At 40.8% G+C, this 26,229-nt stretch overlaps 1 protein-coding gene across 1 annotated transcript in view; it reads left to right on the top strand.

The window, feature by feature from the left end:
- The window catches only part of LOC121002480, a 42,285-nt gene extending 17,705 nt beyond the window's left edge, over positions 1 to 24,580 (top strand). The window contains exons 3-9 of the mRNA XM_040433932.1: positions 3,277 to 3,395; positions 11,725 to 11,818; positions 17,192 to 17,230; positions 18,461 to 18,540; positions 22,400 to 22,714; positions 23,312 to 23,371; positions 24,350 to 24,580. Of these exons, the coding sequence (XP_040289866.1) occupies positions 3,277 to 3,395; positions 11,725 to 11,818; positions 17,192 to 17,230; positions 18,461 to 18,540; positions 22,400 to 22,714; positions 23,312 to 23,371; positions 24,350 to 24,471 (829 nt within the window). The 3' untranslated portion in view covers positions 24,472 to 24,580. The remainder of the gene's footprint in view (positions 1 to 3,276; positions 3,396 to 11,724; positions 11,819 to 17,191; positions 17,231 to 18,460; positions 18,541 to 22,399; positions 22,715 to 23,311; positions 23,372 to 24,349) is intronic.
- Positions 24,581 to 26,229: the final 1,649 nt, after the last annotated feature.

Below are 26,229 nucleotides of genomic sequence, written 5' to 3'. Positions count from 1 at the left end.
GACACTGTATATTCAATAGTCTCATAGCTGGACTGGGCAATGCCCTCCTTGGAAACTTTGAGTCTTTGTATTCATGTGGATTAAGGATGAGCAAACCAGTTTAGATGGCAGATGAACAGGAATATTTTCAGGTTCGTTTCAGGCGAATTCACTAAAATGGCGCAGAAAAAAGAACAGTGGGAAAAAAGAACTAGGGTGGAAAAAATAAGAAGTCTCACATGACCCTGAGAGGAAGTGGGGGGAGGCTTTCCTTGACTGACAGACAGCCTGGATTAGCCAATCAGTGCTGCAGCAGGTAGGGAGGTGCCCTAGCAGAATGCCATTCTGTGCTGGGCTGTGAATGAGGGTGGTTGGGAAAACGATCTTAGGGAGTCAGGGTGAGTTAGAAATCATTCAAGGACAGTCAGAAATCAATCAAGCTTATTGCCAGAGAGAGTGAAGGGAAAGGCTAGGATTCCAAAGAACAATTGTGTGGTGAGTTGTGTGGAATAGGGGCAAGCAGGGCAGAGAAGACAGGAGCTGGGGCAGGTTGTGCCTGCTATCAGAAGTGCAGGTGCTGCACTGCAGACCTCAAAAGCAGCTGTCTGCAAGCAAATACTTTAATGTTTTCCCCCATTTTTTGGCGGGGTTAATTAAGCAGTGAATATACACATGATTACTAGAGATGAGCAAAGTTTTCGAAAATTCAATTCAGATGCTTTGTCGAATTTTCCCAAAAAGTTTGATTGGATCCGAATTTATTTGTGACGAAGCGCGTTAAAAATACTCTATTTTTCCAGGCTGCAGAGAGCCTGTATATCGGTGTGCAATATTGTGCATTTAAAAAACATGAATAGCTAGTCCGCTGTGGTAGTGAAATAGTTACTGTGCATCAATCACTTCACACTTCACTTATTTGGTCAGTTACGGGGCCAAAACTGACCAAATAACTCAAGTGTAAACTCAGCCTTACAGATCAATGTGCAGCGTCCCACTACGTGTGTGTGGGCACTGCTTAAAAGCACTTTTTGCTCTAAAAACTGTATTATGCTGTATTATGTGACTTTGTACTAATTTACCTGCAAAATCCCTGTTACCAGGCAGATTAGGTGTAATTTATACATCCCACCACTAGATGGGGATAAAACTAAGGTCTTATATATACCTAGTTCAGGCCTAGTTAGTCAGTTGAGATAAGTGTGGAGATCAGTGGTTAGTAGACTGATGCTGAGAGTGAGAGAGTGCAGATCCAGCACTTCGGCTCTGATGAAAGTTTAGTCCAGAAAGGGACAACAGAAAATACTTATACATTCAAAGGATAAAAGCCACAAATCAGGCATCAAGGACCTTTGGGATATTCAGGTGAAGGATACCATAGCCTCCGGCAACCTCACCAAATTACACTGATACAGAAAATATCCGGCTAAGCTTAAACCAAAGCCTAAGAAAGCCTGGAAACAGTGGATCTGCAGAATTAACTCTAATACCAACCAGAGACTGTATTTTGTACTGCTGCAACCAAAGTCATCAACAGTAAAAGTTCTGAGTTGCATCTTTCCACTGTCTACCTCATTATTACCACCATTGGTTGTACCACCATTAACGGTACTGGCGTCACGACAAAAACCATCAAGGGACTCAGCCGCAACAAGCACCCTAAGCCCCCCTAACATCGAAGGGGAACCTCAACCAACATCTTGGCTGATGATTCCCTACCACAAAGAGTGCCCCGGAGGATTTCGTGCTGTCCACCTCAACACTGTGCTGCCAGCCCAGGGAGGCTTTCTGCTAACCGTGAGTAAACTGATGGGTCCACCGTCCACCTCACGTGTTGCCCCTGCGCTACTGGCTGGCTGCAAATGTTAGCATCAGGTATAAAGAACCGTGCAGATTTTACTATAGAGTCATCAGCTGATTTCACATAGATTTCTACAGAACCTGTTCTTTTACACGCTGATACAAGTAGTGGCTCCATAACAGAGTGGAGAGGGTGTCAGTAGTAAATTTGTGTTGTGTCATTGTTTATTTTTCCCTTCTTCTGATCCGTCACACGAACAACCCTAAAAAATGTATTCTGTACTTTTAGCCTCCGCCTTCACACTGTCATCATTTAGTCACTAACCCATCAGTATTGCTAAGGCCAAAAAAACAGGAGTGGATCCAAAACAGAGATGACACATCATTGGAATAGTGGCCCTTTACAGAGTGGGGAAGGGGGCAACCACATGAGGAGTCAACATAGTGGCCATGTCACAGAGTGGTGAGGGTGGCAACTGCATGAAGAGTCAACATAGTGGCCCAGTCACAGAGTAGGGAGGGTGGCAACTGCATGAGAAGTCAACACAATGGCCCAGTCACAGAATGGTGAGGTGGCAACTGCATGAAGAGTCAACACAGTGGCCCAGTCACAAAGTGGTGAGCGTGGCAACCGCATGAGGAGTTAACATAGTGGCCCAGTCACAGAGTAGGGAGGGTGGCACCCGCATGGGGAGTCAACATAGAGGCCGAGTCACATAGTAGTAAGTGGCAACCGAATGAGGAGTCAACACAGTGGCCCAGATACAGAGTGGGGAGGGTAGCAACTGCGTGAGGAGTCAACACAGTGGCCCAGCCACAGAGTAGGTAGGGTGGCAACTGCATAAGAAGTCTACACAATGGCCCAGTCACAGAGTGGTGAGGGTGGCAACTGCATGAGGAGTCAACATAGTGGCCCAGTCACAGCGTGATGAGGGTTCCAACCGCATGAGGAGTCAATATAGTGGCCCAGTTGAAACATTCTATGCTAGACTTAAGGAGACACTGGAGAACTTTGACAAGGAGATCATGGTGGGCAAAAAATCCAAATTTCATCGGGATAGAAGTGATTTTAAGAGAAAACAGGCTTTTAGGTGGAAACATAGTGGTAATACACCCATAAAGGGCAACCACTCAAATGTTACAACAACGAAATATACTGCTAACACCTCTGCTAACACAAATGGTGATTTGGATTTTTTATCCAAAAACAGCGAAGACTGCGAACTCGGAGGGGATTACGCAAATCCCAGAAAAGGGGACCCCAATTTCGCAAGGGCAACAGCCATCCACAGGCATCCACAGCACACATCCACCATTCCACAGAAAGCGGGTATAGGAGTGGAACAACCACAGGAAAACGGATCACTTCAGGTTATAAATCTTTCCCCCTATGTGTTATAAGAGAATAAAAAATTTGTTTTGCAGAAAGGATTGTCCTTCTCCCCAAATGAGCACTTTGGACAAATTTGAGTTTGTAAAAGATGTATATTTATTTTGTAGGCAATTGTGCTTCAAATTACTTTACGCTCAACCTACACTACTACAGGAACTTGCGGAGGATGAATGTGGAGTCTTCCTGGACCTGGTGGACTTGCTTAGAGAAAATGAGACTGGCACAGGTAGGAGACCTTTTAATCTATCCAAACCTTCCACCATTACGCCATCATTGAGTATGTTCCCCAATATCAACTTATTCTTTCAAGCAGTCCTACAAGAGGTCTGGAAATTGACGAACAACACCATCAGGGGCAGGGCCGGTGCGAGGATTTTTGCCGCCCTAGGCAAGATAAAAGTTGCCGCCCCCCCCCCCCTTATCAGATGATCTGCCCATATCATGACATCACATATGTTCCACCCCTTTCTCAGCTTTAAATTAAAAGAACTGCTGTTTCCCTTAGGGTTAATCAAGATTCTTGTAGCTGTCTCTTTTTGCGGAATAGAATTGCAGACCCATACATTTCTATGGGGCCGCACGACGTGCGGCCCCGATCCGGAATTGCGGACCCGGATCCGCAATTCCGATCCTGAAAAAAATATAACATGTCCTATTCTTGTCCGCAATAGCGGACAAGAATAGGCATATTCTCTTAGTGCCGGCAATGTGCGGTCCGCAAAATGCGGAACGCATATTGCCGCTGTCCGTGTTTTGTGGATCCGCAAAACACACACGGATGTGTGAATGGACCCTAAATGTGAGGTAAATTAGTTTCCAATGTAGTATTAATAACTAAACAATTAAATAATAAACATATTGCATTGTCTACTTACCACCAGGACAATAAGATGATCTGGTCTCTGGCTGCAGTCTGGCTCTTGGTCTGGCTCTGGGGACTCCCTTGTCATTCTCTTCTCCCCCCTCCCTCCCTTGTCACTCTCTTCTCTCCCCTCCCTCCCTTGTCACTCTCTTCCCCCCCTCCCTTGTCACTCTCTTCCCCCCCTCCCTTGTCACTCTCTTCCCCCCTCCCTTGTCACTCTCTTCCCCCCCCCTTGTCACTCTCATTCCCCCCTCCCTTGTCACTCTCATTTCCCCCCCTCCACTCTCATTTACTTCCCCCCCTTGTCACTCTCATTTGCTTCCCCCCCTTGTCACTCTCCTTTCCTTCCCCACTTGTCACTCTCATTTGCTTCCCCCCCTTGTCACTCTCATTTCCTCCCTTGTCACTCTCTTCCCCCCCTCCCTTGTCACTCTCTTCCCCCCCTCCCTTGTCACTCTCATTTCCTTCCCCCTTTGTCACTCTCATTTCCTTCCCCCCCTTGTCACTCTCATTTACTCCCCCGTCACTCTCATTTACTCCCCCCCGTCACTCTCATTTACTCCCCCCCCTTGTCAGTCTCATTTACTCCCCCCCCTTGTCACTCTCATTTACTCCCCCCTCCCTTGTCAGTCTCATTTACTCCCCCCCACCTCTAGTGTAGCGTGGCCGAGCTCTGTTCGGTCCGCGGTACAGGACAGGAGCTTTTGTTTCAGTACCCGGCCGGACTGACAGGAAGTGCACACTAAGTGAGCACTTCCTGTCAGTCCGGCCGGGTACAGGAAACAAAAGCTCCTGTACCGCGGACCGAACAGAGCTCGGCCATGCTACATTAACAACAGCACACAGCAGACACAGAGACAGCAGGTGCAGGCAGGCTGCGCAGCACTGAGCCGGCGGCCGGAGATTCTTTAGAGCGGCGGCCGCCCGATCTTATATAACCAACGTTTTTTGTTTTTTCTTTAAACCGCAACGGGCGCCCCCTGCTAAATGGCGCCCTAGGCGACTGATTAGATCGCTTACTGGTGGCGCCGGCCCTGATCAGGGGTAGGAACATGGCTGCAATAGAGTTCAATATTATTCGACAATTACAACAAAACAAATCCTTTGTAATTAAAGAAGCGGATAAAGGTGGGAACGTGGTATTGTGGGATATGGGGATGTATTTGAACGAAGCCAAATGTCAATTGGGTAATAGAACTTTTTACACCCCTATTCCATCAGATCCCACCATCACGTTTAAGAAAAAACTGGATCAGTTTCGGAAAAGGGCCTTTTGTTTTGTGCCTGAAATCATATATCCGTGACTCCATGCATCTTATACAGGAATTAAAAGACATCGTTCTGCCGCCTGGCACCTTGATGGTTACATGTGATGTTGAGTCACTTTACTCCAATATTTCCCATAGCGATAGGATAGCTGCCGCTAAGTTCTTCTTGTCCAACTCTGCCACTGGCGATCCAGCCCACCACACTTTCCTGGTGAGTCTACTGGAATTTGTGTTGACTCACAATTATTTGTTTTGATCGCACATTCTACAGACAAGTCTCTGGCACAGCCACGGGGGCAAAAAATTTATGGGAGAGATTTATCAAAACTTGTGTAAAGAAAAATGGTTTAGTTGCCCATAGCAACCAATCAGATTCCACCTTTCATTTTTCAGAGCTTCTCTGATATGGGCAATTAAATCAGTTTTTCTTTACAACAGTCTTGATTAATCTCCCCCTATGTGTGAAACCAGGATAAAGGAACATGTTATATTCTGATATAGGCTATGCAGCCCAAAAAGCAGCAAAACCAAAAACATTTATGTGACTTGTCTGCAACTTGATGTTGGACAACTATTTTAGATCTGTGATTGAGCTTCAAGAATATAGCTAAATTGCAGAAAAATTTATGAAAAACCGCAGCACTCCCAGTCTTGAATCCAATTTTGTGTTTATTAACACCGAAAAAAATAGTAACGTTTCGACAGCAAAATCTTTATCTTTGCTATTTTTTTCTGTGTTAATAAACACAAAAATAGATTCAAGACTGGGAGTGCTGCGGTTTTTCATCTATTGTTTTGGCTACCAAAGGGGCCCTCAGGTTGGGGCCTGGCACTGCGAGCGCCATTTTACACAGAAATCGACTAACAAGTGCTGCTGTCCTGTCTTCACTTTGACGAGTAAATTGCAGAAAAGTCACAAACAAGTTACAGTCGCAGGTAACTTGCATTGTGGTCTATGATGGTAAAGTCGTGGGTGACCTGCGATCTGGGGCCGAAATCCAATAGCCTTGGATTGATTATCTGCGACTGTCGTGTCACATTCCCAGCATGTTGCTTATCACATCACAACTAATTGACAGTCAATGCAACATTGTGATTTTCATGTCATGCGACACATGTTGCCGTTTGTACCATCATGTCAATGAAAGCATCTGTATAGTAGGCTGATACCTTAGACAGGAACTGGTGTCACTGTACAGTGTGAAATAGACACAGCTAATTGCATTGACTGTTCTTAGGGCAAACATTTATTAAGACATGAGACAATGTTAGATCCATCAGTTTTACCTTTTTCTTTATAACAAGTGTTTGTAATTATCTTCTAGTTCCATACAGTATAATACATATCAATTATATATTTCTAGATTATAATCTTTATATTATTACATAGTATTGCCTGTTTACAATGGCTCTAAGAATTCCCAGAGGAGGTGATTCACTTATGATCTATAATCATTGACTCACTTGTACAGATATATAGAACATAGAGTGATTTCTCTAGGAAAACAAGCAGGCAACGTTAAGGTCAGTCCATCAACCTAAGTTCATTAATATCTACAGAAATCAAACAAAGTATTGGAGAGGATTTTATATATGTGGAGTAACAGACATACTTATAAATATGGGATTAACAAAGAAAAGTATACAGCCAGTCAGTTTGGGAAAAATTACATATTGTACATTAATCAAATAACTCATGAAGACGATGGCACTATGATTGTGCAGTCTGGATCTCTGGTTCCTGCACACACTGCTACAAAACCACAGGAAGTCTGTACAAATAGTCTAAGGACTACAGAGCAGTATGTCAGGTAATTCAACAGCTGAAGCAAGAATTGAATGCACCGCATAAAAAACAATTTTTATAGTTAAGATATTTTTATTAATTCCACATATTCTGCTTTTGCAGAGACTGTGTACAAGGCATGTACTAGAATGTGTAAGGTAATAAAGCAAATGGTTATATTTATTTTAAAATAAAGCAAACAGGGCCCCATCATACACTGCTGGGAACAAAGATGTTCAAACATGTGTGGCTATCTACTTTCATTTCTATGGGACTTTCAAAAATAACTGAGCAAGCATGCAAAATTCAAGTAAGTCCCACAGCAGTACATGGAAAAAGCAATGCTAGTGTGGCTTCCTGTTTATTCCAGGTTTTTGACATAGAATTGAGTCCCAGAGGTGGTCTGCACCTATCAAACATCCTGTAAATATGCCATAAATATTCAAATAGGACAACCCTTTAACCCACTACTGACCCTGATTCACTATTAAACCAAGCACAATGCCTTGTAGTTCTGGTTGAGCTTAATGTAATGATATCTTTCATTTATTAATCAATTGCTTCATTATGGAGAATAATGCAAATGAGCATTTACGTGCACCACCAAGAAAAAGTCCAATCCACTCAATGGAACCCTTGCTCCTTCTGCTTCCACTGCCAGCCCCTCCCTTTCCTTCTTGATTGTCAGGGCCAGGTTTCTCATCAGGCCCTGTTAACCATGAAATGGACGGAAGGGCTGACAGATGAAGTAGGAGGAGCAAGTATGCACACAGTGACTTGTGTATTGATTAAACATACTTGAATGAAGCAACAGTGTCACAGCCACTATCTCTGGCTGGGACCTTCCGTCATTGCTTGTTCGGCGCTCCTCGCTGAAGTTCCGTTCCTGTGTCATTTGTGGTTCTTTATGGGTTAACTCCCCTGTGTGCTTATTAGGAGTTAATCCTCTGTCTGCTCCATGGGTGTGGTCTCTCTGCTGCACCCATGGAACCTGTATATAAGGCTGAGGTTTCCTCAGTTCTGTTTCAGCTCTCCTGGTGTGTGTTGTCTTGTCCTGTCCTGCTCCTGGTTTGTACTCTTTCTCCCATGCTGCTGACCCATGGGATCCGTGTCTGTCTGTGCTCTGTGGGTTTCCCTACTTGTTCATTTACGTCCTTTCCCGTCCTCTTTGCTGTCTTTCTGTTATCTGTTCTGCCTGTTATGTTTTAAGTACTTTGTGTGAATTCATATGTCTGTGTTCAGCAAGCCTTTGCAGCAGAGTGGCATGACAAGGCCATGCAGTTTACTACTGGTGGAGCAAGTTCTTCTCTGCTCATTGCCACTCCTGCTCCCTTGCGTGAACTCCTGCTTGTTTCTGTTCTGCCAGTTATGTTTTAGTTACTTTGTGTTTATTCTGATGTCTGTGTTCAGCAAGCCTTTGCAGCAGAGTGGCATGACAAGGCCATGCAGTTTACTACTGGTGGAGCAAGTCCTTCTCTGCTCATTGCCACTCCTGCTCCCTTGCGTGAACTCCTGCTTGTATTATTAATTGCCCTGTTTTGTATTCATATGTCTGTGTTCAGCAAGCCTTTGCAGCAGAGTGGCATGACAAGGCCATGCAGTTTACTACTGGTGGAGCAAGTCCTTCTCTGCTCATTGCCACTCCTGCTCCCTTGCATGAACTCTTGCTTGTGTTATTATTTGCCCTGTTTTGTATTTACCTGTCTGTTATGTTTGCCTATGTGCCGTCGGTACCTTCTGGTACCTGTTGTCCATTCGTCCCTGCTGTCACTGTCTAGTTCACGCTCCAGAGTGGACCCTGGCAACTTCCTGCGGCAAAGTCTAACCCTACCATCTAGGGCTCTAGTGAAAACCAGGAGTTGCTTAGTTATGCCCCTCTGGAGTATTACTAGACAGTGGCGCAGTGGGGGTTTTCTCCCACTGTGCTGACGGTACATAGAGCTCTTGTTTTGTCTGTGCTGCCTTCCATGTTTTTGTTTGTGCAATAAACTCTTATGTGTCTGTACCTGATTTCCGTTTATTGCTTGACGACGCGGTGGTCTCTCCTGGGACCTCCAACTCGTGACAAACAGATCGCTAAGTAAAATGTATTATTACATTCAGCTGAGCTAGTCCTACAAGCCATTGTGCCAAGCTTATTAGAGAATTTCATGATTAGAGATTCACTTTAATCCCTTGAGGACAGAGCGATTTTCCATTTTTGCAGTTTTAATTTTTACTCCTAGCTTTCCCGAAGCCACGACTTTTGTATTTTTCCATTCACAAGCTATATAAAGGCTTGTTTTTTGTGGTTTTGTTGTACTTTATAATGGCACCATTTATATTGCATATAATGTAGTGGGAAGCTGAAAAAAAAAATCGAAGTCGGGTGGAATTGAAAAAACAAAACAAAAACCCAATTCCAACATAGATTTGTGCATTTCATTTTTACAGTATTCCTTATTCGGTAAGACTGACCTATCCCTTTCATTCTCTGGGTCAGTACAATTACCACAATACCTTGTTTGTATCATTTTGACTGTTTTAATACTTAAAAATATTAACTTTGAAATATGATTTTTATCCCAACTGATCCCAACTTGTTTAAATTTATGTCTACAAAGTTGTGTGAGGACTAATTTTTTTCAGGACGATCTATAGTTTTAAATGATACCATTTTGGAATGCATATGCTTTTTTGTGCAGGGACAAGAAATGGCAAATGGGAATTTTTTATTTTATGTTTTTATTGTCATATTTTTGAATTTTATTTTTTATTTTTTCACTTATATATATAGTCCCCTTAAGTAGGGATGAGCGGACCGCTGGATGTCTGGGTTCGGGCGTGTTGCCAAAGTTTGTTTCAAAGTTTGATTTGGGTTCCGAACTTGACCCGAACTTGACCCCAAACAGCGAACCTCATTGAAGTCAATGGGGACCCAAACTTTGGGGCACTAAAATGGCTCTAAAAAAGGTCCAAATGGAGTAGGAAGTTGAGGAGGCTGTGGACATGGCGGTGTAGGTGGAAGAGGCAGCAGAGGCAGGGAGGAAGCCAACACTTTCTGTTTTTTTTCCCATGTGTCCGTCAAGTCTGTGTCCGGTTGCTAAGAGCCACGGCGTGACAGTTTGGTGCTTGTATGTCCTTGGTTAAGACTGGGTAAAAAATTTGTCTCAGTTATAGATCTCACACGTCCCCTACCTGGGGACTATATATTAAAATAATTTTTCTCCTACTACAGTAAGACGGATGCCAAAGGGCTGTTCTAAATTTTAAAAAAATTTCCAGAGTGTCACAGACACACTGCACAGAAAAATTTCTTCTCCTACAACAGTTAAGAAGGATGAATTTTTTTTTAATTCATGACTTTCACAGTCACACTCCACAGAAGAATTTCCTCTCCTACAACAGTTAAGACAGATGAAGGGGGTGTTCCTAATTTTTTTTTTAAATCATGATTTTCACAGACATGCTACACAGAAAAAATTCCTCTCCCATACTCTAGATTCAAAATGGGTCGTCTTATTAGTATTCTTAATTTTTCTTTGGAAGGGGGAAAGGTTGGTAACTATCGACCACCAAACATTGGGAGTCCAACAATGGCTAGGTGCGCTCAGTATACTTGTTTAATCTGCCAATATAAGACATAACAATCTTGAGCCTGGAGGCAGAGGTCCCAGTGGAGGAGGCAGACGTGGCAGTGCAGACGGAGTAGGCGGACGTGGCGGTGAATGTGGAGGAGGTCACTAACCTTATTTATTTAGTTAAAGTTATTTTAAATTAAAACAAATTTTTGTTTTGTTTTTTTTTGTTTGTGTTTGTGGAGGCCCCAAAACATTGGGAAATATCAAAGGGAATGCACAAACCATGCTGGTGTATAACAATGGCTGGGTGCGGCTGGTATACCTCTCTATTCTGGCCAAGGTACAATATGGACAAGTCCCGTGGGATCCATGCTTTGTTTATTTTAATGAACGTGAGCTTGTACACGTTGGCTGTGGACAGGCGGATGTGCCTGTCTGTAATCACCCCCCTGCTGTGCTAAACACATGTTTGGACAATACACTTGCCGCAGGGCAGGCCAGCACCTCCAAGGCATAAAGGACAAGCTCAGGCCATGTGCCCAATTTGGAGACCCAGAAGTTAAACGGGGCAGACCCATACTGTTCCACCATGTTGCTGAAACGCTGCCTTCTGCTAAGATGGTCAGTATCAGATGGTGGTGCTGTATATTGTGGCGTGCAGACAAAGCTTTTCCACATTTCGGCCATGCCAACTATCCCTTCTGAGGTGCCGACGCTGCCCCTGCTGCATTGGCGACTTCCTCCTCCTCTGCCCTCTCCTCCTCGTGCTTCCACTGAGCCCCCGCTGTCAGGTATGAACACCATGGGTAGCGCCTCTACCAGCGTTCATTTGTACTTGTGTATCTTCCGTTCACGCTCCAGTGACGGAAGTAAGGACGGCATGCTGTCGTTGTAGCAGGGATCCAGCAGGGTGGCCACCCAGTAATTAGCACCCGTTAGAATGTGGGCAACTCAGAAGTCGTTGCGCAGGCACTGCAGCATGTGGTCGCTCATGTGTGCCAGGCTGCCCAGAGGCAACGACAAGCTGTCCTCAGAGGGAGATGTATTGTCTGTATCCTCTATATCTCTGATAACTGTAGGGATGATCCCTGTTCCACCTCTTCTTCCTCCTGTGCCACATCCTGATCCATCAGCGCCTGAAGCGTTTTATCAAGGAGACATAGAAGTGGGATAGTAAGATTTATGATGGCGTCATCACCGCTGGTCATGTTGGTGGAGTACTAGAAACAGCACAACAAGGCCCACAAGTCTCGCATGGAGGCCCAATTGTTGGTGGTGAAATGTTGCTGTTCTGCAGAGCGACTCGCCCATGCGTGCTGCAGCTGAAACTCCACTATCACCTGCTGCTGCTCTCACAGTCTCTCCAGCATGTGCAAGGTGGAGTTACGCCTTGTGGGTACATCGCATATGAGGCGGTGAATGGGAAGGCTGAAGTTAGGCTGCAGCAGGATGAGAAAGCCAAAAGACCGCACAGATGGCTCTCACTTTCTGCAGCAGCTCTGACAGATCGGTTTAATCCTTGAGCCACCTCTGCACCACCAAGTTTAGCACATGCACCAGGCAAGGGATATGCGTCCAACCGGCTAGCCCCAGAGCTCCTATAAGATTTTGCCTGTTGTCACACACCACCATGGCGGGCTTGAGGCTCAGTGGCATAAACCACGTATTGGTCTGTTCTTCCATGCCTTCCCACAGCTCCTGCGTGGTGGGGGGTCTTCCCCCAAACATATGAGTTTCAGAACAGCCTGCTATCATTTCCCCCTGGCTATGCTGAAGTTGGTGGTGCAGGTGTTTCACTTACGTGATGAGGATTCAGTAGAGGAGGAACCAGAGGAGGAAGCGGAGTAGAAGGAGGAGGCAACAGGCAACAGGAAGCACCGAGAAATGTCCAGCAATCCTCGGTGGCGGTAGGACATATGCCAAACTGCTGTCCACCTCAGGCCCAGCCGCCACTACAGTTACGCATTGGGCAGTTAGGGAGAAATAACTTCCCTGCCCGCACATACTGGTCCACTTGTCGGTGGTTATGTGGACCATGCCACAGATTTTTTCTGCCACTTGTTCGTGCAGGGCAGGGATAGCCCACCTTGAAAAGTAGTGGCGGCTGGGAACCACATACTGTGGGACAGCTGCCATCATTACATTTTTTTATTTGTCCGTCTCCACCAGCCAGAATGGCAGCATTTCAAAGATCAGCAGTTTTTAAATGCTGGCATTCGGGGTCAGGGCTCATGGGTGGGTGGGTGGGTGGGTACTTCCTCTTTCTCTCCAGTGTTTGTGGGATGGACAATTGAACACTTCCATGAAACAGTGTGGACATGCTGGTTGACAGTGGTGGTGGTGTGGCTGGACATCCTCTGTTTGCGGGGGTGACAGGTGACCCTGTCGCTCCAGAGAGGGAGGAAGAGGCCAAGACCACAGCAGAAGAGGGAGCAGGAGGAGCCTCTGAACTTTTGTGGTTTTTGAGGTGTCTACTTAACTGCAGCTCGTGCTTTGCGGTTAGATGCCGGATCATGCAGGTGGTGCTCAGGTTGAGAACATTTAGGCCTTGCTTCAGGCTCTGACAACACAGTGTGCAAACTGCTTGAAGAACTGCCATGCCAGGAAACTCCTTTGCACCGGCTTTGGTGTGCTATGTCTCTTGGTGCGTTGGGCTGGGGGATAGCCACTCTGCTTTTGCACCCTGCTCCTGGCTGGTGCTGCGTGCCCCCCTCTTCTTCCTTTGAACTGCAAACGTCACTGGCATGACCTGGATGCCATGTGAGGTCTAGGACCTCATCATCCTCCCCATCATCTTCCACCCACTCCTCACCCCTGCCCTCCTGGCCGGTCTGCACACTGCAGAAAGCCCCAGCAGTTGACACCTGTGTTTCGTCATCAGAGACATGCTGCGGTGGTTGTCCCATGTCTTTATCCTCAAACATAAGCGGTTGGGCATCAGTGCACTCAATCTCTGTCACTTCTGGGGCAGGGCTAGGTGGATTGTCCAAGAAAATCCCGCCAGCAGAGTCATCAAAAAGCATAAGTGACTGCTGCATGACTTGGGACTCAGACTGCTTGGCTGATGTGTGAGGGGTGAGGTGGAAGACGGATGCCCATGGGCCACCAGTGCCAACTTTGCGATTTCAGTAGTGTACGGGTGGAAGACAATGTGAAGGAACTGAAGGCACTCTCAGCCATCCAATCTATTACTGCCTGTACTTGTTCTGGCCTCACCATTCTAAGAGTGGTATTCGGGCCTACAAAATGTCACATAACGTCCTGTCGCCTGCGTGCACTAGAGGAAGGTGTTTCATTTGGGCATGTAGCTGGCACAGATCGACAACATCCTCTCCCTGCAGCAGGAGCTCCACCACCACCACCACCAGCAACACCATGGCCACGGCCCCTAGTTGATGCTCTCCTCATTTTGTTACAGTCACCCACAAAATTTCTTGACAGACGAGGTGTTTGGAAAGAAAAAAGGTAGGACACACCTACCCAATTAAACAGCTGAATAACTATTATATATCCCTTTTACGGTGGCAAGTACAATGTATTTTAAACCACAAAAAAAAAAAAAAAGAAAACACACTGACCCAATTAACCAGCTGAAAAACTATTATATATCCCTTTGACAGTATCAAGTACAGTGTATTTTAAACCACAAAAAAAGGTAGGTCACACCGACTCAATTAACTGGCTGAATAACTATTGTATATTCCCTTTTTTCTCCCAAAAAAATAGGTATGTCTCACCCACACAATTACCAGACTGATTAACTATTATACTTCCCTGTCACTGCTGCAAAGGAGTAGGATTACACCAAAAGAAAAATGCCAACAGGTCACCCTCACACTGAACAGCATGATTAAGTATGGTATTTCTGGCTCACTGGTGCAAAGGAGCTGTATTGCACCCATCAATAATAACTATACACTCACCTAAAGAATTATTAGGAACACCATACTAATACAGTGTTGGATCCCCTTTTGCCTTCAGAACTGCCTTAATTCTACTTGGCATTGATTCAACAAGGTGCTAATAGCATTCTTTAGAAATGTTGGCCCATATCGATAGGATAGCATCTTGCAGTTGATGGAGATTTAAGGGGATGCACATCCAGGGCACGAAGCTCCCGTTCCACCACATCCCAAAGATGCTCTATTGGGTTGAGATCTGGTGACTGTGGGGGCCATTTTAGTACAGTGAACTCATTGTCATGTTCAAGAAACCAATTTGAAATGATTCTAGCTTTGTGACATGGTGCATTATCCTGTTGGAAGTAGCCATCAGAGGATGGATACATGTTCTCATTCTGTTTACGCCAAATTCGGACTCTACCATTTGAATGTCTCAACAGAAATCGAGACTCATCAGACCAGGCAACATTTTTCCAGTCTTCAACAGTCCAATTTTGGTGAGCTCATGCAAATTGTAGCCTCTTTTTCCTATTTGTAGTGGAGATGAGTGGTACCCGGTGGGGTCTTCTGCTGTTGTAGCCCATCCGCCTCAAGGTTGTGCGTGTTGTGGCTTCACAAATGCTTTGCTGCATACCTCGGTTGTAACGAGTGGTTATTTCAGTCAACGTTGCACTTCTATCAGCTTGAATCAGTCGGCCCATTCTCCTCTGACCTCTAGCATCCAAAAGGCATTTTTGCCCACAGGACTGCCGCATACTGGATGTTTTTCCCTTTTCACACCATTCTTTGTAAACCCTAGAAATGGTTGTGCGTGAAAATCCCAGTAACTGAGCAGATTGTGAAATACTCAGACCGTCTCATCTGGCACCAACAACCATGCCACGCTCAAAATTGCTTAAATCACCTTTCTTTCCCATTCTGACATTCAGTTTGGAGTTCAGGAGATTGTCTTGACCAGGACCACACCCCTAAATGCATTGAAGCAAATGTGATTGGTTGACTAGATAATTGCATTAATGAGAAATAGAACAGGTGTTCCTAATAATTCTTTAGGTGAGTGTAGGTCACCAGCACACTTTTTAAAACTAAAACGTCCTGTCCTTACACTAGTCAGAGCAGAATGGTGGCGCCCCATGTGATCCAGCATTTATGCATGCATGGTCACATGGTGCGCCGGCCAATCACAGAGATGCCAATACAAGGTATGACTGTGATGGCTTTCAGGTGCTCACAGCTTAATCGCTTGTTGATTAGCTATGCTGCAGCCTTTCAACAAGCTTTATTTAAAGTACGAACAACGAAGCCGACGGACTTATTTGGCAGACGGACCCAAATAATTTTGTAGAAAATGTATTTGCCAAGTATCTCAAATTTACAAAATAAGCGTAGCATTAGTACCAGAATATTTTTTTATGGCATTATTGTACTTTATTTAGTTTGCAGTATACTGCTGCATTGTATTTTTATTTTTTCGTGTTTCTAGCCATGGCAGCGTGCACCTGCGCATTGGGATGTGCTGACTGACCCCTTCTTTCTTGCAGTTGTACTGAGTTGGAGGTGTGGCTGACTCCAGTTGGTCTTGCACTCCTGACCAGCCTGTCTGCCCTATAGGCTGATTTTAATTAGTGTAAGTATAAAGCTGTAGCCTGCTCTCCCTGTACTCATTGAAAGCCTTTTAACACCAGGAGAGGTATAGAGTGGGCTTGGCATGCATGTTGGTAGCTCCATTCCCTGGATTTAATGGAGGCCATTATGGCACCAAAAGTGATTGGGACACAAAGCACAAAAAAAAAAAAAAATGGAACCAAAATGGACACAACATAGATATTGTCATGGTTGACAAGTGGAATGTTTTTTTCACACATGGAAAAGGACACCGACATATGAATAAAGACGAATAACAAATAAAAGTAAAACTTGATTCAGGAAAAATCCCCTGAAGAATTCTTTGATAGCACTATATAAATTACACTTTTAATTTCATTTGCAGACGAATTCAATAAGTATTATGCATTTTTGTACTTCTCGCCTTTTATGCAAATTAACTTAAAAGAGTCATATCTTACTTGTGTGACCAGAGAAGAGTCATAATTTCAAGCTCTGACTCATCTCAGGTTAATTTGCATATGTATAAAATCGGTCTTTTTACACAATTAAAGCACAGAGAGCTATGGGGACTGGATATTGCGGATGCGCTAGCGGCCATCTAACAACCCATGTCCTCAGCTCTATACCCAAAATCCAGGTGACAGGTTCCCTTTAATAGGTGCTTATAGAAATCTATGGGCTTGCCGCCAACTCTATTTAAATAAATGGAACGGATTTGTTTTCACAGAAATGTGTGAAGGCCCCCTTAAAGATCATAGTGGCAATGAAAAGCCACAAAAGCTAAAAATAAAAAAATTAAAAAAAATTAATGTTGCATCATAATTCTTGGCTTGTATTTGAACCTTAGTTATGTTTCTGTCCATATTCTTTCAGTTTCTGCTGCACCTGCACGATAAGCAGGAAGGGTGTTTAGCAGTTTAGAATATGAAAACTGACTTTTTAAAGTTAAAAATAGAATATTTGGCGAGGCATTGAAGTCTTACCTGGAGGTTTTTGTAGAGGATAATTGCACCGTGATCGTTGTCTGACTGGATCATTGGATCATTTGGCAGTGGCACTTAGCTCATCATAACAGGTATGTACTTGATTAAACTTACTACTCAATGCATACTGCAGCTATAAAACTAATAAGCTATATATATTTCCAGAGATGAAAGAGGTTTACATGATTTTGCTAGATAAAATTCAGGTAACTAATTTGTATATGTCACCACCAATTTTCAATACATTTTATTTAACTAATTATATTAGTTTTATTACATTGTGAATGTGATAGATTTATATAATTTGTAAAAGAAATACTTTTATTTATATATTTATTTTGTCGAACATGGTACTATCAATACTTTATATCACCAGTTAAGCTTTAGCGTTTTAATATGGATAGTTTTAACAGTAAATATGTTGATATGGCTTGGTATCATTATAATTGGTACAATTCCATCACGCATGGTGTAGAATTTGTTTATTTTCCTTTGTTTCTTTTTTTTCTCCCATTTATTGATTTACTGTGATTGTTGTGAAGATTGTATTTGTTAATTTCAGCTCATAAACTTGTTTTTATTGTTTATAAATAACTATCAATCAATAAAACAAATTTTGAATCATTGCTTTAAAGCATTAAATTGTTACAAATGCCTTGCAAATTCACCAATGAAAAAAAAATTGTGCAGCAAAATAAATGTAATTCAATACTCCTTAAATTCCGCTAGCCTGTCAACATAACATAAATCTGTTAAGAAACAGAAGATTGCCTAATAAAAACAGATTATGAGGCATCTATGAAGAAAGAATGTCTAATAACAATTAATTTTGTGTTAGCACTTTATCTTATAGATTATCTAACATGAAAATTTGTCATAATTAGTCAACAATTAGTAATATAGTTTTCTATGACAAATATATAACGTATATAGTGTTTAATGCAAAGTGCCTATTAAGTCCTGTTAATGCTGGAATAAATTAATTTTACGCTGTATCTATATTTATTACATTTTAGCTGTTACTGACCTAGGCTAATATAAGCACGTGAGCGTTTTAATTGAACATGATTGATTTTCCATTGTTAAATTTGAATTGACAAGTTGAAATATAAAGTAAAAGTAAAATGTGAAATATACTGTAAAGCTAAATTGAAATCACTTTTGCTCTCAGCATTAGTAACCTCTAATTAATGAATTATTTTATATTCCTGAATATATCGTATAATTGCATTAAACATAATGCGACTAAAAGTTATCAAAAACCCTAGCTTTAGATTTTATGTACCAGACTTCCTTCTATTTTATACAATAACACCCCTCAGTTTTTTGCTAAGAAAATTATCACTGTGTAAGGACGCCAACATGAAGAAATTTGGAATAGGCACAAAACTTTTGGTGATTGGTAAGTATAGTGATTACACTCAGGTCACACTTTCACAGGTTTCATTGTCTTACTGATATCACATTCATAAAAAATTGTACACATAAATAATAAAGCCATGTGTGACAAATTAGAATAATATAATTCTTAATTCTGTCATCTCTATATACTTTTTTCATAACACAGCAGTCTGATTACTAAATGTACTAAGTCAAATAAAAAAAATACATATATTTTCTACCTAGTAGCAGGATCATTTTATCTCCTCATTCCTGGTGACAAATATGGATCCGATTAACACCAGTATTGTGAAAATTAATAAATAGTAAAAAAAAAAAACAAGATAATGATAATTTGCCTTAGTATTAGTAATAAATTAAAATATGTATCAGGCTACCCGCAGTGATGCGGCCCTGGCAGCGGAATCTCCATGCGGATCATCGCTAATCATGGGATAGCATCTGTACTTGTCGGGTCATACATGTTATTTGAAACTAATGCATGTGCAGGTGCTATTTGACAATTATGGGCGTCGTTCCACAATTAGCATGAGCTAATTAAAATATTAACATTTTGTGTATATATATATATAGATATATATATACATATATCTATATATATGTTGCACAATACATATTTAAAACCAGATTGGTTCTATGAAGGACATGAGTTTGTAATTGCAGAACACTAATTTGGTTTTCTTCCGCTTATACACTTTATTTGATAGATTCAGTTAAATGTTTTTACTTTCTAAAGATCAGTTTTACCACTGGTGGCAGTAAAATTGCAGGATTACAGTAATCTCAATGAAAAAAAGCCAACAAATGATCTTCAGATTTTTTGCGATGGTTGCAAAAACGTTTTGTAATTTTACTTTGTATTCGGACAATTTTTGAAAATGCTGGAATTAGTTTTTTATTAAAGTATATCATTAGCCATTATGTCCTGGTATCCAACATGTTCATGAGAAACTTTATTGATAAAGACTGGGAACCCAGTTAACAATTCAATAGTTTATGACATTTAATAATAATCAGCTTATGAAACTGTTAGGCTGATTATTATTGAGTAATATTATATTATTCTGAGCAACAAACTATAATTTGGAACCACTTTAAATATTTCAATATAATAATTTGTTCAGTGAGTAATGTAGAACCTCTTTTAAATGGCAGAATTGATAATATTATTATTTGAAGGAAGTGTTATTTAGGTTATTCTCAAGGGTAACATTTAACACCTTAAGAATCGGCATATTTTGCACCTTAAGTACCAAGTTTTTTGTTTTATTTTTTTCCCATTGTTATATTCCAAGGGCCATATTATTTTTCCATCAATGTAACTTAATCCTTAGAGGACCTTACGATTTTTTAATGACCCCATTTAATATTGTATATGATGTAGTTGGGAACTGGAAAAAAAAATCCAAATGGAGTGGAATTGGAAAAAAAAACTCAATTCTTCCACAGTTTTATTTATTTTCTTTTTTTACGGCATACCCTATACAGTAAAATTCACCTGTTACCTCCATTCTCCAGGTCAGTATGATTATAACAATACCACACTTGTATAGTTTTTCTTGCATTTTAATACTGAAAAAACCTTGAAAAAATATATTTTTTTCTTTTCAATACCATATTCTGACCCCTATAACTTTTTTGTAGTTATGTGTACAGAGATATATGAGGGTTAATTTTTTGCAGGGTCATCTGTACTTACAAAGTGATACTATTTTGAAGTGTGCGACTTTTTGATAACTTTTTATGAATTTTTTCTACTACACCATTCGCTGTATGGTATAAATGTTGTTATATTTGAATAGTATAGGTGTTTTTTGATGCGGTGATACCTAGATTTTTTTTAATTGTTCATTTATTTTGATTTTTTTTAAAAAGGGGCATTCTTTGAACATTCTTTACTTTTTTTGTCACCCTAGGTGACTATAACTGGCAAACATTAGATGGCAAGTTGTATTTTTTAGTGGTAACATTTTGTGGTACATATAATTTACAGATTTATTTAATAAGTATAGTTTTTTTTTTTAATTGTATTACTTTTTGTGTCAACTCATTTTGAGACCCATAACTTTTAAAAATTTCCATTGATGCAAATATATGAGAGCTTTGATTTCATAGCTCAGGTTGGAGTTTTTATTAGTACTATTTTATGGTACATATATTCATTCATTTTATTATATTCTTTGGGGAGAATGAAAAAAACTGAAATTTTTCTGATTTTGCTTTTTACCAGGTGACAAAAACAAAAAGTTTATTTTATCGCGGCTGTGGCAGTACCAAATGTATATTTTTTTATGGTGATCTATTTTTGAAAAAATGAAACAATCTTTTATTTAAAAAGACATGTTTATTTTATTTTTGGGAGGAGATGAGTCATTAATTATTATAATTTTTACTCAACTTAATTTTATTTTACCTTTGTCATAGGGTCATAACCCATAGGGTATTTGAAAGAGTGATTGCCTCACTGATTCTAGAATGCATATAGAATATATATAGAGGAGATTTGCTAAGATATATGTGTCAGAATTCTGCCATAATTTACAATAAAAAAAAACTGAGTAAATGCTTTGAATCACATTTATAATGTGTTTTAAGCTTTTTTTGTGCATCGGTTAACAAATGGTGTAGTTTAAATAGAAATAGATGTGGAAAAAGGGTGTAGCTGGAAAAAGGGTGTAGCTTAAGATGTGTCAACGTGTGTCAAAATTGCGCCAAAACAACAGGTAGTGTACAGTTCAACAGAAATGTAAAAATACACCAAATTTATCATCCAGCATGATAAATTTGGCCTATTTTTTAAGTCTAACCTAAATTTAGACTGTCTAAATATTAGACAGGATTAGTGCCCTGTAGTATTTCAGAACACAGTGTTCCTGATGTACAGGTAGCATTTGCAGCAATGTACTTCTGTCATCGTAATTGTTGGTCACAATAAAACAGCATTCCACTGTCTCCTTGGTTTTTCTGTAGTTTACCATCCGCTATCTGGAGCAGGTTGGGTGATATACTGTAGTGTCATTAGTCATTGATAACACTGACTGCAACAAACTATACTCCATGGGTTTAACTAGTCACCAAAACACAGATTCCTTCTGTGTTCACACTGGAGGAGGATAAACACAGAAAACTCTGGCTTTTGGGTTTTATTATGTGATTAGAATAAACTTACTTTTTAAACACTTGTAAAGGTGTTTATCCTCCTGCAGTGTGAGCACAGAGGGAATGGGTGTTTCTGCAATATGTTGAACCCTGGGTGTATAGTTTATTGAACAGAGGTAGCGGTGACTAAGCACAGAGAACCAATATCAATCGACGTGTTTCAGGGGGATGACAGTATTCTACAGAACAACTTGTACCATGGAGACAATGGAATGCAGTTTTATTGTGACCAACAATTACAATGACAGAAGATGGTATGAAGGATACTGCTGCAAAGACTAAATGTTTTCCAAAAATAGTGAGGAAAGCAGTTTTTGTCAATTTGCTTCTATCTATTCAGTTCCCAAACTTGTTTTCTTCTTTTGCTTATTGATTATAGCCTGAACTATAAGGAATCAAGCATTCCATACAAGCAGATTAGAAGTCACTGTTTCCTAGTAGAAGTATGAGAATGTTCAAACTAGGGTTTTATTATGTTTTTCTCTTTGTTACATATTTAAGCTAGACTGGATCTACAAGCTAGAACACTCTAGTATACATTTTTAAATGTCATATATCTAAAATATTTAGATGAATAGATACATATTTAATGTGGTAAAACATGAGTTATGTGAGTATATGAAATACAATTCCTTAAATTGGAGCAATGGTTCAAAACTTACCAATTCATTTCTTAATGTAAAACCCTTTTTTTTTTTCAGATCAGAAGGCAAGAAAACCAGATGTGACTATCTTAGGCACATCTAAGGAAATTGTGAAGGATACAGGATCTGCAATTTTACTATGCAGCCTTCAGAATTTCTTCCCTGATGTAATTAATGTGGTGTGGAGAGCAGATGGAGGCAATGAGGTGCTGGAATCCGAACAAGGTGAAATTATTAAGAATGCATCCAGTGACTTGTCCTCATTGTACAGCTGGATTACAATTAAAAAACCTGGCATAGGTAAAATATATAAATGCAAGTATCAACACGAGGGAAATCTAAGAACATGGGAAGAAGTAGAGTATGATACAGGTAAATTTATACTATTATATTCCTATAATTTATAAATAAATGTTTTGTTTTTTCAGTAGGTACAAGTCATACTTAATTCTTAAATGTGACAATATATGTAGAGGAATAATTGTCTACAGGACTTTAGAGCAAATATCTTGTCATTATTGTCTATTTCTGATTGGGTGATATATCCTTAGCATGGAATGATAACAATAAAGATTTGAAATGAAAGATGGACATGCACATATTCTGTACGGATGGAGCCTGGTCCCTCAGAACCATTCCCTCTGGTGGGCCCACGGAACCACAGTCTGACATTGAAATAACGATAGAGTGGCTATGCGTTATGAAAATTGCTTTCAGCATTTCAATTACAAACTTCAATTTCTACAGTAACCAATGTGCTATGATTTCAGCTGTGGAAGAATTAGGTTTCTGCTCAGACCCTTCAACACACAGAAAACACACATGCAGTATGACCTATTTATTCTTTAATAAATTGTATACAGCACCTTCTACTTTTTTTTTACATTTTAATAAAAATGATTGTTATAAAATAATAAAATGTGTTATATAATATATTTACTTAGATGACACTATGATTCTGTTTCACAGCCATTTTTAAAGATACAGAGTCGGACAAGACAAAAAATGGTAATTGTACTAATTTTGCAGGTAAGCAATATTTATTTTAAATCTAGCTTCCGAATTACTTTCTTAACAGGGTATGTTTAAAAATTTCAGTTCAGCAAAAACATTTCCTTTAGGGCTCTGGCACATGACAGTTGGGTGTTTTGCAGTCTGCAAATTTTAGATCCGTAAAACACGGATAACGACAGCGTGCAGACAATAATAGGACATATTCTTTTTTTTTTTTTGCGGAAAAGCCATGCGGACATACGCACACCCCATTGCAGAGAATGGTTCCGCATATGGGCCACAAAAAAAACAGACAAGGAACAAAAATATGTTTGTGTGCATGAGACCTAATACAATAAAAATCATGAGTGAGGTGAGGCATAGAATTAATAATGGCAAATGAGGACATCTAAGGGAACACAGAGTTAAATTGTCCAAGTAAATGATGTGCAGTGGCCGTTCAACTACCATTCAAATGAATCTGTACAGTAGGATTTAATAAATCAGGGTAAGGAATTGTGTGGGAACAATGAGCACATGGTTGAAATACATTTCCCATTGCTATATCACTATGGACAATGCAGTTTGCTTTCTAGAAATAAAAAAAACAAATGGACCAATGAGTAGGAAGGCTGTATAACAAGGTATAAGGAAAAAAGGTAACAGGGAATAAGGTCAATTACAGGTGGGGCCATCTTAGCTTTTGAAAATATTACCTACTGGAGATGGAGAAGTGGAAATACTGTATGAGTTTTCTAAAATGGAGTTACCTTCTGTTACCTATTCGAGGCACCATGTAGTGGTCTGAATTTGATTCTTTGCATTATGATTTCCATATTCATTATAGCTGTTTATGTCTATATTATAACATAACTGTTTAACTGTGGATCATCAAGAGACGCACCACAAAGTACTCACTTATTAAATTATGTTTTATACATTTTTTTCCATATTTTGTATGAAACTAAATAATTTTGTGTATTTTTGCTAAAAACTCTATCTTAAATTTTGCAGGTGGTGTCCATATTAGGACTACGATCATTCGAGCTGCACAGCTTACTTACACATTATTACTCTTAAAATGCCTCCTGTACTGTCCATTCCTGCTTGTCTTTAAATGCAAATTCTTAAACTGAATTTATTTTTCCCAAAACACAAATATTATGTTTTTGCACCTAAAGAAAAAAAGCTTTCAGTGAGTGCTTCAGAATTATACTCTACTATCATATGTCTATGTAGCTTGATGCTGATGAAATTAGAGTGTTTTGCAATACATATATGTAATAAGTAACTAAAAATATTGTTATACAAATTTAATATCTGCAGACTTTCTTAATAAAAGCTTGTAAAACAAAATCCACTACATTTATTAAGGAAATCAAGAAAAATGGCATAAAGGGGTTGTCCATTTCTTAAAAATAAGCTGAGATTGCTGTGAAGCATCAAAATAAACAATACTCGCAGTACCGATCACTCGATGCCCCCCCTCCCTCCCTCCCTCCCTCCCTTCGAGAGCTTCTCAGTCCTCTGCTGATCTCTGCTTCCTGGTCCCTCTCAACAAATTATTGCTCAGCCCACTATTGACCAATGCTTTGACCCACCTCAACCACTCAACCAGTGATTCGTTGAGGGCTCATTCAGGCTTGCTGAGAGGCACCAGAAAGCAGGGACAAGTGGAGTACCTGGGTGCTCCAGAGACTTTTTTTTTTACAGTAGACACCTTGATATTTGAAAACTATAGTATATTTATTTTTAGTGCAGGGCTAGAATTTGGGGGAGTGGGGATGCAAACTGGACAAATGTCTGGGGTAATATGCTCCCTGTTGTTTGGACTCCTTTTCCGCAGCATTTGCGTCATCAGTCCTTTAGTGGGTATTTTGATTCTTTTTAGTGATCCTGGCTCAGGTCACCAAAAAAAACTGGCTCTTTTGGCTCTCAAATGGCTCTTTTTTTAGTAGAACTTACGGCTTTTATTATTCTGAGAAATTTAGCAGTATTTTTTTATTGGCATGCTGTATTTTGTGCCATATAACAAATACCAAAGAAACAACAATGTGAAAACAGAAGCATTAAAAGGATATTCCCGTCTCAGACATTGGGGGCATATCATTAGGATGTCTGATAGTTGTGGGTCCTACCTGTGGAACGTGCACCTATACTTCAAACGGAGCCTGCAAAGTCCCTGAGGGCACACCACCCATTTATACCTATGGGAGCACTGAAAATAGCCGAGCGACGCGCTCAGCTATTTTTGGAAGTCCCATTGAAATTAATGGGAAGTGCACCGCGCAAGCATAGCCATCGCTCCATTCACTTCTTTGGAGCTGACAGAAATAGTTGAGCCAGTGCTCGGATATTTTTGGCGCTCTCATAGGAATCAATGGAGTGTGGCTACACTTTCGCAGTGCGCTCTCTGGGACTTTGCGGGCTGTGTTCTAAGGATAGGTGCAGGTCCTAGAGGTGGGACCAACAGCTAGCAGACATTGGGGGAATATCCTAGCTCATTTATTCTCTGCCCCACTGCCTGCCCAGAATAGCCACTGATGTCTCAGACACTGATGCCTCCCTGAAACTCTGCCTTCCCTGCTAATTAATTCTCTGTAGACTGCCACTGTGCCTGCCTACTGCCCTGTCTGTGCTTTTGGCTCACTCTTGCTTGGGTGCCAGCTTCCATCATTCAGGTAAAGGAGCCAGCTCTTTGTACCAAATCAGTCGCAAAAGACCCATCAGTACAGTCCTTCATCAATCAGACGACCCCCACCACACAAGCAGGCAGCTGCTCCTGTAAGTCCTCCCCCTTCACCTCTGAATCCATGCTGCAGCATCAGCACACAGGAGCAATGTACTGTGCCAGAGGAGATCTCTTCCATAATACTGCCAAGCAGAATCCTGCT

Source organism: Bufo bufo, chromosome 5 (genome assembly GCF_905171765.1).
Source record: "Bufo bufo chromosome 5, aBufBuf1.1, whole genome shotgun sequence".
NCBI classification, from domain to species: Eukaryota; Metazoa; Chordata; class Amphibia; order Anura; family Bufonidae; genus Bufo; species Bufo bufo.
The sequence above is the reverse complement of the archived record's forward strand: the minus strand, read 5'-3'. Positions and strand labels throughout refer to the sequence as shown.